The sequence below is a fragment of the Acipenser ruthenus genome, chromosome 17, assembly GCF_902713425.1.
Source record: "Acipenser ruthenus chromosome 17, fAciRut3.2 maternal haplotype, whole genome shotgun sequence".
NCBI lineage: Eukaryota > Metazoa > Chordata > Actinopteri > Acipenseriformes > Acipenseridae > Acipenser > Acipenser ruthenus.
In genome coordinates this window covers 4,075,585-4,092,995 of record NC_081205.1, presented here as the reverse complement: position 1 = coordinate 4,092,995, position 17,411 = coordinate 4,075,585, and the positions used below count along the sequence as shown (strand labels likewise).

Genomic DNA, 17,411 nt, shown 5'->3' with positions numbered 1-17,411 from the left:
GCAATAAACATTTCAAATGCTAAAGAATACTACAATAGAGTAATACTGCAGTTTACTTTTTTTTTTTTAATGAGCAGAAAACTGAATTGTTTACACCAATCACAAATATAAATGCTGGTGCTTTAAAATGACTACAAATAAACGACTGGAAATTACTGTTAACATATTGAATGCCAGTTGCTGGTTATTTTGTATTTATTTATTTATTGTTGCTGAGCAAATGAATATTCTCAGTAGATGTTTAAAAAATGAGTCGAAAAGCATGTGATTTTAGAAGATAAGGGGATTACACTAAACAGGGTCCAATACATGACGTCCGTGGGTGCTTTCATTTCAAATGACATGAGGCGTATTGCATGTGCAACAAACTTTAACAAACGTGCTGCATGCAAAGTTTAATCAAAACAGAAACGTTTAGGGAAGACTAAAACTGATCTGAATCTCATCCAGCTCTGTAGGAAAGCAGAAGCAAACTCCAAATGACATCTCTGTGTGATCCACATTCCTTTAAACTCTTTTGCAGTCGGTTAGTTTATTCCAACTCGTGTTAAATGTCTGGTGCTTGATGAGCACAACGTCCCAAAAGATATGCCGAGGATCTTCGTCGATACTGGTAGAAAACGCAATACAGTATCTTTGCAAGAGACACGCATGTTACGCAGAATACGTAAGGTGGGCGGTGCCGGGCTGCCGAAGCTACGAGAAGGAAGTGGTCAGTGTGTAGAGATGGAGATGGCTGCCGCAACTAATAGTATTTAATACACCGTCTTCGTCTTACTGCAGGGCTCGCTTCAAATCGTAAAGCCGGAGCTGCTGGCAGAGCAGCACCACACTGTAAGTACGGGTTTGAATTATTCGTGCTACTCATTCAAATTATTTGGCGATGGTATGCATAATTATTATGCGTGTAGCCAATGTTGCAGCAGTGTGGAAAGTGTGAGAGGAATCTAGCAGCTGCAGGTTAGCGTATATTTGCTCTACTCCCATAAAATTGCCCTGTAATTTGGTTCCGAAGCTAGTATTTTAAATTATTTAAAAAATTAATTATTAACAATCCGCTGGTAGTGCAAACAAATGCTTTGAATAAAACAAAGCGGGTAAATGGAGTGGTCAGATTTTAACAAACGTAACATGTTTTACTTACAAGTAATGTGTAAACTTAGCGGTACAAGTTGTGGTCAAAAGCAAAAAGCACAGAGATGTTTGTTTGGAAAGAAGCTTTTAGTTAAATAATACACGCCAACATTAAAAAAAAAAACAAGTTTAAAATGTATGTCGTGTAATATGTACACGACGTATGTCGAAGGGGAGCTGGTTTCAAACTGACCATACTGTAAGCATACAAGGCCATGTTACACATAGGCGATCGGGATGGGAATAAGACTCCTATTGCGCAGCAGTTTCACCCATTCCCGGTTTTACCACGAGCTTGCTTAGCCGCAGTGTATAGGTAACTCAGATGTGTCTTCTTAAACTCGTAGTACAACGGGAGTCTTATTACCAGCCCTGGAAAAATAACAAAGTTGCAGCCCTGTTTCTGCTCTGCAGATGGGGTCATGTACTGTGAAAACAATAAACAAGGGGCTATACTGGAGGGAGACAGATTCAGTAGAGTTGTGACATGCAGCCCCCACCCCCCTCTTTCGTCTTGAATAACTGTATTCAGAGACTCTCTGGTGTCCAGATAGTGACAGCTATCCAATAGGAGCTGGCATTGCCTGGTGAATGTTGATTCAGTCTCCAGCACTACCGTCCTAAAGGTGGAAGTCCAGAGGTAGACTGTGCTAAAAGCAATCAGCAGGTTGTTGCAGGTAGTGTTTTTCTGGACTTTTACTCACTGCAGTGAACATTTTTATAGCTACTTCACAATTTCTTAATCGGACAAAAATCTAATCTTTAACCTGGTTGGTCTTGGTTACACCTACAGTTCAGCACTGGGGTTAAAACCCTATTTAACTGCCTGTTGGACCTGAAATACAGCAGTCTCGGCAGCCTGCTGGTTTTCTGTAAAGCTTGTGGAAAAATGTATTCAATTAAATTCGTATGAACGGTTGAAAAAACAAAAGTGAGTCACGCTGCTACTGGTCCTGTGCTGGGAAGCATGCCTGGAGCCAAAGGTACTGGGAGAAAAAGGAAAGCCCAAACAGAATTGTTACCATGTGTGCATTCACTAAGGCAAACTGGGATTGTAAATGCGAGGGGGGATCCTGTAATATCGAGGACTTCCTTTAAGACCTGTGCTGCCAAGGCCCCGCTGGCTCGTTTTGTAGGTCTGGTGTCACGCAGCAGGTTCTAAAACATGTTTAATAGTGTGCATTTTCCGCTCTAGAGATAAAAGGTGTTGTAACCAAGGATTTAAGATCCTGATTGTCCTGCAACTAACTATAGCACCACTTTCAGCCAGTTTCTTAAAACATCTCTTAAAAGCTTATTGAGCTCTGTAAATCTTTCCTTATGTATTGGCATCACTTCCTTCTAAAAAAAAAACATGTGAAAGAAGCACACAGTATGGTAGTTGTATTTATATCTTTCTTTATTACTTCTCTTGTTGATCTCCCAAATGCTGTTTTGGGTTAATCCATTCCTTTATATGTGCCCGATGGGAGACCTGATGCAGAGATAACATCGTACAGTAGAAATGCAAGTTTTAGAAGCAGTTCCTGCTTCCGATTTCAATTCAGATTCAAGACGATTCTGTTAGCGTTTTCTGGTGCAGAGTCGAGGTGCAAAGCAGGAGGCTGCGGGATAGAAAGCCCCAGTGAAGTTTGGAATTGCAGCTTTCCGTGTGGGTCCTTCTCCTAGAAGGGGGCGTCGCCTGTTTGTATAAGTTTCCTGACCCCGCCCCTTTCCTGCTGTGCTGTCTGAAGAAAGGAGCTCTGTTCAGTCGGGGTGTGCAGTTGTAAGGAGTGTTGAGGGCCTGGACATTGAACTGTGCAAAGACAAACATGTATAGATCTCCAGGCTTTGTCAGGAGTCACAGGCGCGCTCTAACCACAGCCCGGGGGAGGGGGAAGGATTTTTATTTTTATTTCTTTTTTTCTAAGTGTTTACACAGTGAACGCTTCTGTCGGTCCTCGCCAGTAGTTTAAAATAAATCATTTGTGAAACAAATGTTCGCCCTTCTGGTACATGCATTCAAATCATTTTTCATAACTTGCATTGGCAGGTGTATTGCTGCTTTGCTTATTAATGGGATGGTTTTTGGCAGCTATTCTTTTTTTTCATCACAATTTTTATTTAAATTGACAGCTGTGTAGTTTAGGTGACAAAAATAATGTTGCAAGTGCTAATAAACATTGTTTTTAATGGCTGAGGTCTAACCTCTTTAAATGCATTAATAATGTTAAGTAATATTTTATCGTCCTCATTGTCCCCTAACGTTTAATTTGTTTAATATCCTAATATGTGGTGCTTGTGATTTGAAGGAACTGCGTACAGCATCTGCCAATTTGCTATGTTCATTATTTGGCATTGTGGGCTGAGGTTATTTAAGCTAGTTTCATAAATAAACAAAGAGCATCACTTGATTAAATAGAGAAAAGCAGCATTATTTATTTAAATCCCTAATGCAGTGTAAAGTTTCTTTTTTTTAAAATCTATTCACACACACACCAATCCGGGCAGACCAGCCCCTAGTAACAGGTGTGCTGTTTACTGATAGTTCCTGCTTGACCTGTTGAGCAGACTGCACCCCCAGATCTGAATATCTGAGTAAAGCCACTCCCAACCTCCACGTCTGCATCCTGACATTCAGTTAGACCAGGACTTGTGAGTTGTGTCGTGCAGGTACGTACAGCCCAACACAGAGAGGGAGATTCACAACTTCTAATAAAGCAGTTGAATTAATTCACTGTTCTGTTCTAGTACACCTGTCCTGGCTGCTTCAGTGAATAGGGAGAAAGCTTCACAGTTATTACATAACGTAAAGAATTTTATTATTTAATTACATGACAAAATATAAATCCAGGTCTGTGAACTGTGTGGCTGTTTGGAGACGTACAAATTGAGAAAGAGGCATGTATTTTATACATATTTGGCAGCAAGTTCTTTCAGCTTTATAAAAACGAAAGGTAAGGATATGGATTTGTAATGATCTGTATATACAGTTTGTGTTGATTTGTTTCAGGTCGTCTGTGTGTGTGTGACAGGGTTACCAAGCAGAGTTTGAAATGTGTGTGTCAATGTACTCTTAGAAACTTGTAAAGCAATACATTTACTACATTTGTAATAAATTGATTGTTCTTGCATGGATATTTCTGTATATAGGGCCTGTGATGCATTAAGGCAAAAATATTCCTCTTCTTGCTTAACTAGTCTATATGCAGCTGGTTGGAACCTTTTGCTTATTGTGTGGTTTGTGTCATGGTGGCATAGTTTAGTGATTTATACTGTACTTCATTAAACATTGTGCTGGGTAAATAACACATGGAAGTATTAATCAGTCCATGTATGTTGAAATGCTTGCCTGAAACTAACTTGTAGCATTGTTTGTTAGTATTGCCATGACTGCACTGATGAAAGGTGATTCACAGAACCAGATTAGTACTACTCTTGGAATACCTTGCCTAAATGAACATTAGATAGACCAAGATTAGCACCAGTCTGGTTTTGTGAAACCAGTGATACCTGTAGTGATCCCTGCCTGTCACAATGCTGGTGATCGCCGGGGGAAAAGTTATTTCAAGGATTACGTGGAGGAGTTTGGGTTTAGAAACATTCTCTCAGGTTAAACAGTGTTTGAATAAAACTCTCTTCTAATCTTTATGTAGGCACATATGGAAGACACAAATGCATGATGTCCTCATATGAGGATGACTTTTTTTCCCCCCAGCAATTTAAAAAATGTTGTGCATGAAAAGGTCCTTAAAATCCGTGCATTTTTAAACGCTGGCATATCCATCCAAGGATGGGAGTGAAATGTTGAGTTGGGTGGGGGGAGTAAACCGTCTAAGTCCTTTTCCTTCATTGTTTCCCCTCCAGATCTCTCTCCCGCTCTTCAAGCCTGCTGACTCTGATGACCGTTGGCCCCGGCTATGTCGCTCCGCAGAGGAACAAGCCCATGAACCCCTTGCGCATTTCCATTGGCAGCCTTCCCGTCCTTGCCTCCATGACTAACGCCTCGGACCCGCGCTTCCGCCTCAAGTGGAGGGCCATCGTGGGGGTGTCCGTGCTGCTCACCCTGCTCCTCCTCCTGCTGCAGCTGCAGCGCTCTGGGGGGGGCACCAGGACCCAGCCCGACAGCCCCCACAACGGGCTGATGAGCAGGGTGGCGAGGGAGCGCTACAATGACACGTACCCGCTGAGCCCGGCCGAGCGGACCCCGCAGGGGGTGCGGTACCGCATCGGCGTCATCGCGGACCTCGACACGGACTCCCGCAGCAAGGAGCAGCAGCACACCTGGTTCAGCCTGCTGAAGAAGGGCCACGTGGTAGTGTCGGAGAGCGGGGACGCCCTGACGCTGGAGTGGGACAGCGAGGACACCGTGCTGGAGTCCCACCTGGCTGAGAAGGGCCGTGGCATGGAGCTGTCGGAGCTCATTGCCTTCAACGGGCGGCTGTACAGCGTGGACGATCGCACCGGGGTGGTGTACCGCATCGAGGGCAACAAGGCCGTGCCCTGGGTCATCCTGCCCGATGGGGATGGCACCGTCTCCAAGGGTCAGTACTCAGGAGTGTGTTTCTGTTCTGGTTTTGTGACGAGTCTCCATCTAGTGGTTGATAGCATCCTCACGCTTGGAAGCTGATTGATCAAGCCTCTTGTGACATGGCAGGAATTTGGAGATTGCTTACTGTGAGCTTAGACATTTCTCAGACACCGCTGGCTTAGAGGTTTAACTATTTATGTTTATAGTAAAGATTGTGCAGCATTCTGTTTAATTTAATCATAGTGAGTGGGTCTCCCACTTAGCAATATAAAAAATGTAGTATCTTCCCTGTTTTAATGACAAGCGTGGTGTTGTGCTCCCAGGGTTCAAGGCGGAGTGGCTTGCAGTGAAGGATGAACACCTGTACGTGGGCGGCCTGGGGAAGCAGTGGACCACCACCACTGGGGAGGTGGTGAACGATAACCCCCAGTGGGTGAAGGTGGTGGGTTTCCAGGGCAACGTAGAGCACGAGAGCTGGGTAACCCAGTACAACGCCCTGCGAGCAGCAGCGGGCATCCAGTCCCCAGGTTAGACTCTGTTTTGAATGTGGGTGCGATTGCTTGGGTTAGCGGTGTTAGCAGGAAATCGCAAACTGTCAGTTCTTCAAATTACAGTGTAAGTCTCTTTCTTACAACCACCAAACCAAAGGAACAGAGTGCACTGAGAAGAGCAAGCTGTTTAACAGAGGGAGGATCTTTAGCAAGTGACAGAGCATCTTAATGGTGAAAAATACAGCAAATAGGGAGCACAGCAGGCAATTACAGTGCTGCGGTAATTATAATTACAATTACACTAAAAAGTAACAAATACCAATGTGCGAGGGAATAAAAGGCAAATGTAATTTTGGGAGCCTAAGCCTGTTCTCTCCCTCAAGGCTACCTGATCCACGAGTCTGGAGCCTGGAGCGACACTCTGCAGCGCTGGTTCTTCCTGCCGCGGCGCGCCAGCTCCGAGCACTACGAGGAGAAGGCCGACGAGCGGCGCGCCACCAACCTGGTCCTGCGGTGCTCTCAGGACTTCCAGGACATCGCGCTGAGCCGCGTGGGGGAGCTCCACCCCACCCACGGCTTCTCCTCCTTCAAGTTCATCCCCGACACTGACGACCAGATCATCCTGGCGCTCAAGTCCGAGGAGGACGACGGGAAAGTGGCCACCTACATCCTGGCATTCACGCTGGACGGGCGAATCCTGCTGCCCGAGACCAAGATCGGAGACGTCAAGTACGAAGGGCTGGAGTTCATTTAAAGATTCTGGGGTTTTGTGTGTGTGTGTGTGTGTTTTTATATAAATGTACATCAAAAACTGTTTATCTCATACCCATTCTGAGTGGTGGAGGGATTTTCGCAACCATTGAAACATCAAAGACTCAACTGCTTTTGCAACACTTTTTATTATTGTAGAATTTCTTTATATATATATATATCTTCCTTTTTTTTTTTTTTTTTTTTAAAACATGGATTTCCGTCACCTCGTCGCCAGTTTGGAACCTGCTTGTAATATTGCTGCTGCGTGTAGTTATTTAGCTGATCTGTTGTTGGGTTGTTTATTTAATTGCTGAACTGGGATGGCACATCTGGTTCCTCTCTCTGCAGTCAGTCTCTTACCTTGAACACGTACCTGAACAGCTGCTCTTAAATGTTTCACTGTCATGTTGGCCACTGATCCACACTCCCTCCCCATATATTTTGCACATATTACCATTGCTGCTTGGTAATAACATACTGTAGCAGTTTTGTTTGAGTCCCTTGTGAACAAGCCTCCCAAGGTGCTTTACAAGCTAACGGTAACATGCCGTAACTTCCTGGGATATGTCTCCCTGGTGTTACTCTCTGGATTGCCGTACTCAGGGAGGCAGGAGCAGCACAGGTTTATTCAGCAGAGCCCGCTGCTTTGAAACATTCTGTAGTTTAAGCACTGTGGCAGGTATGTACATTCAGACTGATGGATTATAATGTGAAGGGCAGTCACATGTCACGAAGGTCATTTCCTGACAACTGAAATTAATTTCTCTTATCCCCTTTTAATAAAGTTTTAGCTCCAGCGGGCTCTCACTTTTATTCTCTTTCTCTTTTATTGTTGTTGTTGTTATTGTGGGGATGTTGGTTAGTGTTTTGGACTGGAATGATGTTCTCGTCGTAGCTGCTTCTTAATGATTCATAAGAAATTTGCATGTGGACTTGCCTTCCAAACCTGTTTGCAAAACCCCTATTTTTCCATATTTAGTCTCCGTGGATTTACCAAACAGCGTGTGCAGGGTATCTAATCTGAAGAGTGATATAGCCCGGTTGTAACACTTGGCCACTGGGTGTCACCATTGATCTCCGCTGTCTCAACGGAAGGTTTAAAAACACATAGCCTGCTCCTCTTCAGTGGAAATGAGAGACGTCAAACAAGAAAGTGATCAAAAGAGAAGTAAGCGACAAGACAAAGTGCTTTATTCTCTATTGAGCATAATCCTCTGCAATGTTGAATACACTTGTTTGATGGATTTTAACCCTTTCAGAACAAAGTACATTTTCAGGGTTTATAACTGTTTTGAAGAACCCCTTCAACTCCATGCTTTCTCGTACTGTGTGGGACTCCTGTGTTTCGAACTGGAGGAAGGGTTAGTCCGTCCTTGAAGTACTAAGTACAGTTAAACCCAGTGCAGGCAGTGGTTATGTCTTCAATATGACCGCCCCTGGAATGTGCGAAGCGTGGTTCGGGTTAACAGGAAGTCAAGTGAATTACTAACAGAAGAATTGGAACTAAGTACCACACCCTGGCTCACTTACAGGGTGTTGAAAGGGATCGTCACTATACAGAAGTCCCTTTGAAAAATGAAGAATTGCACAGAGAGGAGAGGAGAGGAACTGCGGTAGGGTCGCCAACTTTGGATGGGGGTGAAACCTGGAACCAAAGTTGTTTTGTTCTAGTCCTGGTCTTTGTTCTAACCCTGTTCTACGTTGATTAACTGTACCAATTAAACATCCATCTAGACACTGAAGTAGTTCATGGACTTGTTTTACCTGTAAAACCTGGAGTGGAATAGCCCTCCAGGACTGTGATTAGACACCCCTATGTCAGCCTCTACCTAACAGCAAAGCAGACAGATAGTGGAACTACAATGGCAATGCAATGGACCTGTATTAAGGAGAAATGGTAGCCCAGTTGTGTATCCTAAGAGAGGAGAATAGCAGCTGATTTATAGCATGGGGGGAATCAATACAGAGTCCTTGAATAGAAAGAATGTTTTGTAAAGAAACAAAAGAAATCAAGTTGGGTCTTGTTTCTGCAGAACTGTTGTTGTAGAAATACCAGGTCATGTGATTTCCAGGAAAGTGAAACTGTGAATGAACTGACCAATCAGAGCATGAGGTAGCTGGAATTGGCGGCACCTGCTGGTTAACTAGGCTGGCCCTGGCTGTAACAAAGCCAGTCCAACTAAGACAGGCTCTGCGACACTGCGCAGGAAGACTGAAGCGAAACGCAGGTAAAATGATGAAATCTGCACTTGAAATTCCAAACTGTTGGGGAGTTTAAAAAAAATATATATATATATATCAAATATATTTTTTAAAAATAATCAAGATTAATTTTGAGATTAAATAACATATTTAATTGATAAAATATGCATACATATCGTTTGTTTTATTACAGATGCTATTATTATTATTATTATTATTATTATTATTATTATTATTATTATTATTATTATTATTATTATTATCCAAAAAACAACCCAGCATAAAAATTATTCTGGATTCTATTTTATAAGTGTTATATTTATTTACAATCCAGCATTGTTGTTAAATTGTTTGAACCAACTGCTAAATCGCAATGGAGTCAGTCTATTACTCACCTTACTGCATTCACAATGATCAGTTTCCTTTAGTTTCCTTGACTCATAAACGGGTGTTTTTCATTGCCGTTTAAATAATAATAATAATTTTAAATTCTATTTTATTAATAACTTGTAATTGCCTAAATAAAACAAAACAAAACAGTTACGGAGTAGCGGCTATATCCTCCGTAATTGTAAATAATGTCGTTTACCAATAAATGTGGTTTTGTTTGCAGCGATCCCGAGTCCTCTGTCGAAACTGAAGGGTTTCTGCTTTCACCTGTATTTTGACAAGTGAAAGCATGTTTCGCACGCAGGTGATACAGCAGACTAGATGCCCTTCTGTGATACTGGAACAAACTTTGACAATAGCTACAAGTAGCCGATATAACTAGCGCTTATACAGGTATAATACACAGTTTGAAGTTATTATGAAAGACTAAGTGAATCTGACAGAAAATTAAACTGCAGGGGGATGTGCTAAATACATTTCAGAATAAAACCAGAAAAAAAAAAACTGAAGCCTACGCTAAATCTGCACAGATCGACAACGACTTTGAACCCCTTAAATACACTGTTACTTATTCAACTATAATACATTCGTTGGCATGTTCACCAGCTGTTATGACCCTGAAATCAGTGTTGGGCTGAGCAAAAATGAAATTATTATTGTTTAGGATCTGCCCCGCTATAAATATCCACAGCGAAATTAGGAGCCCAATGTTATTTATTATGTATAATGTATTTTATTCAGACCGCTGGACGTGAACGCTTGATGTTTCTGAACAGTATTTACATGTAATACAAGGAAAATGTGTGTTAAAAGAAAAAGAAAAAAAATGGGGCCCTTTGCTAAGCGGTGGTTCCTGTTATGGGGAGTGGCGCATAAACAAAGGCAGACTGCTTTTTCTACATTCATTTCAAGTATATTTGTAGCTAAGCCAATTTCTAAAACATTTCTAAAAAAAAAAAAAAAAAAAATCAAACTCGTCCTCTACCGGTGAATTTATTTTCTTTACTCTTTTAAATGTAGGTTACATGTTTACAGATCAAATATTATTGTCATTATGAAGGAGACAATGTCCAACTACACAAATAGATATTATATAATAGCAATCAGCAAGCTTCTGTTCTTTTCTATGATCCTTATACAGCTGTATTTTCTTCTAGTTACGTCAAAGCAAACAGGTTATTATTTTTTTTTTTTTACACATTGCGGGAAATAAACGCAGGAATAATCAAGCCGAGAACGAATTCGCCTTGTAAAACAAACTGCTAAGCCCACTGTGCAGACCTTTGCGTGCAGTCGTGGGCGATTGATGGAAGTTTTATGGTATGTGGATATGTGCAACTGCTGAGGGTGTGACGTCACAACGACATCAATGTTGCTGTTACCGAGTGGATTTGTAATGGTAAGCAAAGTGTCCCCCCCGGAAAATGGTGCTCATAAGCGGCGGGTGCTCTTACCAGGTGTTGCTACTATAAATGTTTAAATGGTTAAATATTTTATTTCAGAACAATAAAACCCCAATTTAAAAGGAAAAATGTGTCATTTTCTTTAAAATGCACTTTACTGTTGCAACAGGTACAATGGAGTGCTCTTGTAAAAGGGAGTCAAACTGTAATAAAATGATAAACTATATTAGTAATATTAGCGTCTGAAATGCTGCAGAATAACACATGCTGTAAGGGAAAAAGATTCGGTCAGAAAGGTACTGTAGGTATTACGGTAGTGCCTCTTTAGTTGTTTGGGCTATCATCAGCATTTCCGTTAAACTTTTTGTTTTTTTTAATCCATATTTAATGACAAAAATCCTTTTTAAAAAAGGATGACTCCCCCAGTTCACAAACAAAAGAGTTTCCACTGCAAATATATGGCAGACTTGAGATACTAAAGTGTCACTGTGTGAACAACCTGAATGCCCTTTTACTGCAGTAAAGAGTAAAAGCACAGCGGGTAGGAAATGTATGGTGAATACCCTACAAATTGACCAAAGCTTTAAGTGTTCAGAAGTCAATTCTAAACCCTTGAATCAGCCCAGCACCGCGCATGTTAGACAGGTTTGTTTTTGGGGTTTTTTTGTGGTTGAGTCTCACTTCCTCTTTTATTACAGGATAAATAAAGTTACTCTTTTGCACACGTGTGAAGATGGCAGTTTGGACTGTCGGAAGTGCTGTGCTTCTACTGACAGTGAACCTCTGTGCAGGTGTGTGGAGTGGGAGAGGAGGGGAGAGGAGGGGGGAGAGGAGAGGGGAGGGGAGAGGGGCAGGGGAGGGGAGAGGGGCAGGGGAGAGGGGGGGGGGGAGAGGAGAGGAGGGGGGGAGAGGGAGGGGGAGAGGAGAGGAGGGGGGGAGAGGGAGGGGGAGAGGGGAGGGGAGGGGAGGGGGAGGGGGAGGGGGAGGGGGAGGGGAGGAGAGGGGGAGAGGGGCTTACCTTAACTGTTCAAAAAATCCCACAGCCTGTGAGAGGGAAAGAAACGTTGAGAAGCGACCAGGGTTTCTGTATTCCAGTGATAGAAGGCCAGTAAACACAATACTGTATCATCTGTACTGTTATACAAGCGAGTGCCAAAGATTTGTAAGGTTCGATTTCTTCTTAAAAATAATCAGCCAGTCTTCTTCAGATGGTTTCAATCAAAAGAGTTATTCAGAAACACAGCAAAACAGGAACAAGGTAAAACAATACTGTAAGCAAACTTGCAGGTCTTGGGCGGTGTTTGAGTTGCCCTGGCGACAGAGATGGTGTTTCTGCGCAGCAGAGCTACAGGTAAATGAACAAGTCTGGACAGGTGATTTTCAAGCGCTGAAACAATAGTTGCAGCCATTATCCCACAGGATGTGCGGTTCCAACCCAAAAGAGGTGCTGCACAATAATTCGTACCAGTAGCAAGGCTGACTCCCCTTCGATAGGAGGTGGGGTTATATGATTCTATTGCATCGTTAAGCAGAAGTTTCATGTCTGGTTTTATCAGACAGGCTTGTGGTTTTTCAATAGAAATGAGGAAGCAGTAAGATAGAAACAGAGATGGGACCCAAGGTTATGGTCTTATTTAAACAGCGTGGGTGTAAAGTGTGTACGTGCAGAACTGCATGGTTCACAGGTTTGGGCTGCTCAAACAGGAGTTTGAAAAGTCTTACATTCAACACAGGAAAATCACACAATGTTTAGGGACTGACTTTCAATGATTTTTCACTCATTTACCATTCAAAGGGGCACATAAACAAGGGATGCATAATGGAAAGGAACAAACGGCTGATTAAACTGCTTGTGCAGTTTAACTGGAACAAAGCCACGTGTACATCACCCTGAAGGGGCGAGTTTATCAGAAAAAGCCCACCTGTAACATTTGTATAGTGTGTTATTATTTCTTACAGAGTCCTAAATTGCAATTACAAAGTTCTTTTGAATACATATGTATAAACTATGTTTTTGTCCTGTTCTCTTGTATAATCAATAAAGAACTGATCAATACCTTGCCTATAAGTACTTCTTGAAGGCAGTTCCGAGTGGGAGTCTTTGAACTCCCCAAGTACATGTGGTGGTAAAGTATGGAGACCTCATGTGTAATGATTCTCCTGCAGCATGGACGAACGGGAATGTGAGGCTGGTTGGGGGACAGACGCCATACGAGGGACGCGTGGAGGTTTACTACAGCGGAGAGTGGGGGACAGTCTGCGATGACAACTGGGACCTTGCAGCCGCACATGTGGTGTGTCGCTCACTGGGGCTTAAGAATGCAAGCGAGGCCGTCGTGGGAGGGACGTTTGGACCAGGTACAGTACGCGCATCATTAAATCAGGATTGCTGTATTCATTTTTATAGCACATAGGTGTAACAGTGATGTCACACGTTGTGTTAACCAATTTGAAATTGGTCTGGTTTGATTGAGACCTTTCCTATATATCACTTAATACAAAGCCCAGGTAGAGAACAATTGCAGGATACATAGTGAATGCAAGAGATCCCTTACAAAAGATGCTAACCTTTTTGTAGTTCTGCTAAATGAATACCCATAATAATTATGCATTACATCTGAATTGTAAATTACTGCATGACAAAATGACTAAGAACTCCATACAGAATGTTATAATTATACTGCAATTCATTGCTGTAATACTGCAGTTTCTTTTTGTAAGCTGTAACTGTGCAGGACGGCCATGGTATATATATATTGCGGGCTACATACATGTGCCTAGATCACGCTGTTCATGCATGTGAATCTGGAAGCCTGGAGGGACCTGGCAGACAGGGGTAAACGCTGTGCTCCTGTTTTGTATGGACAGGCTCAGGCCCCATCATGCTGGATGACATCTCCTGTCAGGGGACGGAATCTTCGCTGGCCCAGTGCAGATCCAAAGGCTGGCACGTCAACGACTGCAAACACGAGGAGGACGCTGGGGTCAAGTGCCAACCAAGTAATGCCTTTCCAATACTTTACAGAGCTTTATAGAGTAGAAGCCAGCAGTGCCAGCAGACACACAACACTGTCCATTGTTGAACCTAGGCACATATTCTGAACTAAAGTGCATTTCCTTTTGTAGCCTTAGACCCTAAGAAGCCAAGATTGCGATTCACATTCAAGATCACACTAAAAAGCATCATAAAAACACTGGCTCTGATTAAACGCTCTAACTGATTTATATGCGACGTTCTGGAAAATCTACCTTGAGAGATCCATGTCTTAAATATATAAATAGATGCACCTTTTCTCCTGCTCCAGAGACCATGCTGGATAACACAATGACGTACACCCTGGACCGGAGCGCGGAGTTCTCTGAGGTGCTGGGGGATTTGTATGAAAGCCAGCGGGACTGTGATTTCAACATCACTGTGGTGTCCGCTGGGGAGCCGGAGAGCGCGGAATCCATCTGCACACACAGACTTATCCTGTCCCTCAACGCTGAGGCCACCTTCTTCAACCTCACCCACCTCAACAACTTCACCATGGAGGTGGTGAAGGAATGCCGACCCTTCGTCACTGACTTCCTCAAGTACGGGTTCTCTCCGCTTTTATTTGTTATTATGTTTTGTTTTTGCATTGGTTTAATTTACCGAGACAGTTCCCATAGAGGGGAAAAGCCACACATAAGCACAATAGCTGCATTAAAAAAACTACCTCCACTGTAACTTTCCATTGAGATTAACAACAGCAGCAATAAGGATCAGACTCATCTGGTAAAGGTTCACAGATCTTATTTCTCTTTGAATCAGATGAAACTAATGTTGTTGCCTGTTGATATTTCTTTTAACAGTAGAACCGCCAACCATTTCAAATAGTTGAAATATTTAAATATATATGCTCGAATAAATCAGTTTTGTTTTTAAATATTCAAATATTGATTTTTTCTTTTGCAGAAAACAAATACTATTTGAAAATATTTAAATATATGTAAGTTATTTGGAAAAAAAAAAGAATAATCAAAAACTAAAACCTAATTATTACCCTACATGTATAATTATGTACCAAGTCTTGTATTGTCTTGTATTTTAATGCATTTCAACTACTTTACTCATATTTAAATATTTTCAAATAATAATTACTTTCCGCAATCTGTATTTAATTATTTAAAATTAATTACAATTTGTATTTAATTATTATCAAATAATAATTACTTTCACAAACCATATGTATAACTATATTTATCCCAGATCTGATATGTACATACAAAACTGTAAAAACAAAAGTAGTTTTTAATTTAAAATGAAAGTAACATATGATTTCTCTTGCGTGTGTCACTCATAGCACAGAATCCAGGTTGAGCTGCAGCAGCCTGTTGCTTTGCAGTTTTCTGATCTAAATGTTTCTGCTGAAGCGTTGTGGCTAGCTTCAAGATTAAATCTCTCCTACTGATATTTTTCACGGTGCATTCCATACAAAATTAAGAAATTGATGGCTGCCAGGTCCAGTAGAGATAACAACAGTCTTGTATATAAAAATAGAATATTGTCCTGATGAAGATCTCTTGCAGACCGAAACATTGATCTTGGGTATAATAGAATATGAACACTTTGGAGCATAATATATAAGTGTGTGGGTACTATGTTTGTTTAACTTTAAAATCTTTGTACCCTGCATCGTAAAAGATTTTAAAAAAAAAAAAACATGCATTGTAAAAGGCAGTCCAAAAGATGGCTTTGGCGGTTCTACGTGGGCAGGATTATAAATTCCTTGTTTTCGTGATCCGTGGTCAGAGTATTTAATACATGTATTTATGAAAATTCATAAACGGACAACCGCATAACTTTCAGACATGCAGAGTAATTTAAACTTGAAAACCTCAAACCGTCAAAATAACTGTCGTGGCGGTTTCAGTGTTAAAACCATCTGAGAATGACTTATTGTTTTCCTCACCAGGTACCTGTACACCAAACAAATAGACATCACCTTGTCTTCAGCTCAGTGCATCCACAAACTTGCATCTGATTACAATGTGAAGGCTCTACAAGAGTATGCCGGCCAGCTCTTCTCCTCGCTACTCCCCCAGGACCCCTCCTTCGAGAGCCAGGTCTCCCTGTACGACTACGCCCTAAGCACTGAGGACCCCCTGCTGAAGGAGACCTGTCTGCAGTACCTGGCGTGGAACTGTGAGGCCCTCGCTAACTCCTCAGTGTGGTCCAGGCTGGGGGCAGAGGTGCTGGGGGCCCTGCTCTCCCGCTCCGACCTGGTGGTTCCTGACGAGATCTTCCTCCTGCAAGCCCTCGAGAGATGGATCCTGGTGAAGTGGGAGAACGCTGACAGCAGTAACGGCAGTACCAACCTCCAGGTGGAGAGGGAGTTGTTGGGATGGATCCGCTTCCCCATGATCCCTCCTGAGCAGCTCTATGACATCCAGTTCAACTCCTCGGTCTACCTGAGCCAGCCTGCACTCTACCAGGCCAGAATCCTTCAGGGGCTCCAGTTCCACACTGTATCCTATCAGAAGCTCAAGATCCACACTGATAGGGTGACAGAAGACTACAGCCCGAGGATTTATACCTCACCCACATGGAGCTACACCTATACAGCCACCACAAACAATTACAACTACCAATACCAGTACAATAACGGGTACTACGGAAGCGGTCAGAGTGGTTCGTTTCAAACCCCAAAGCACCCAAGTCTACTCTTCCAGTCCCAGATGTTATACTGGTCTGTCGGGGTCCACATGTCCAGGGAGAGCTGCTGGAACAGAGGCTACAGCTGTGAGTACAGCTCCTACCCTGTTGCCACGCTCACCGGCCAGTCTTCTGACGCTTCCATCCGCTACGACAACAAGGTCCTCCTGATCTGCAATGATGCCTACGTCTCTCACGTCCAGGAATTCAAAAACGATGTGGCGCTGCTGCCTTCCAACAGCACCCTCCTGCAGTCCTTCCCCTGCCTGTCCACATACACCACTTTCAAGTTCGTAGTGCGTCCCCAGTACAACTTCTACAACTGAGGGTCTCCCTCCTCCACGGAGACTCATGCTTACAGAGCCAGTAGTAGTTACATTAGACAGGCCTTTAACTAGGGTTTAGCTTCGCTGGGTAAGGTTTATTAAGATTGTATGATTAAGAATGTTATTATACCAATTTTATGCCTAAATTAGCTCCACTGAAACTAGAAGGAAATAAGACAGTTCATCTTGCATTCACTGGAACTACAATAGTAAGGGTTTGTTCATATATTGTAATCATATAATAGTGCTGTAATGCCTTAGACATTAAGCTAGCATAAAAAGGGGTTCAAGTTGTGTAAAAATCATAATTGTTGTCTTGTTTTGTGCAAGGATTGCTGATAGTGTGCTATGGATGTATATATGTATTTGGAACTGGCATATTTATCTACGTTGATTTAAATGATGGTCAGACATGTGTCTGCAAAGTTACTCTTGTGCATTGTAATCAGAGTTGTGGTGAACTCTGGTAAAATCCTTGATCCTGACCAACATAATAAACTGTTGATTTAGTTATAAACCTCA

The 17,411-nt window shown here is 42.4% G+C and overlaps 2 protein-coding genes across 4 annotated transcripts; both read left to right on the top strand.

The window, feature by feature from the left end:
• The first annotated feature begins 633 nt into the window (after window positions 1-633).
• Window positions 634-7,701, top strand: LOC117423361 (soluble calcium-activated nucleotidase 1-like). 2 transcript variants are annotated; one of them, XM_034038991.3, is made up of 4 exons: window positions 634-834; window positions 4,981-5,657; window positions 5,968-6,171; window positions 6,519-7,701. In XM_034038991.3, the coding sequence occupies exons 2-4, from the start codon at window positions 5,015-5,017 to the stop codon at window positions 6,887-6,889; spliced, it is 1,218 nt and encodes a 405-aa protein (XP_033894882.1). In that variant the 5' UTR covers window positions 634-834; window positions 4,981-5,014; the 3' UTR covers window positions 6,890-7,701. The 2 variants fall into 2 exon arrangements, with proteins under 2 accessions (XP_033894882.1, XP_033894883.1); XM_034038992.3 differs by lacking the exon at window positions 634-834 and adding an exon at window positions 3,759-4,070.
• Window positions 7,702-7,833: 132 nt separating this feature from the next.
• On the top strand, window positions 7,834-17,411 carry LOC117423358 (galectin-3-binding protein-like). Of its 2 annotated transcripts, none has more exons than XM_034038989.3 (6): window positions 7,834-9,116; window positions 11,582-11,674; window positions 13,050-13,241; window positions 13,752-13,883; window positions 14,189-14,459; window positions 15,824-17,411. In XM_034038989.3, exons 2-6 carry the CDS (start codon window positions 11,617-11,619, stop codon window positions 16,887-16,889), a joined length of 1,719 nt encoding a protein of 572 aa, XP_033894880.3. In that variant the 5' UTR covers window positions 7,834-9,116; window positions 11,582-11,616; the 3' UTR covers window positions 16,890-17,411. The 2 variants fall into 2 exon arrangements, with proteins under 2 accessions (XP_033894880.3, XP_033894881.3); XM_034038990.3 differs by lacking the exon at window positions 7,834-9,116 and adding an exon at window positions 10,700-10,879.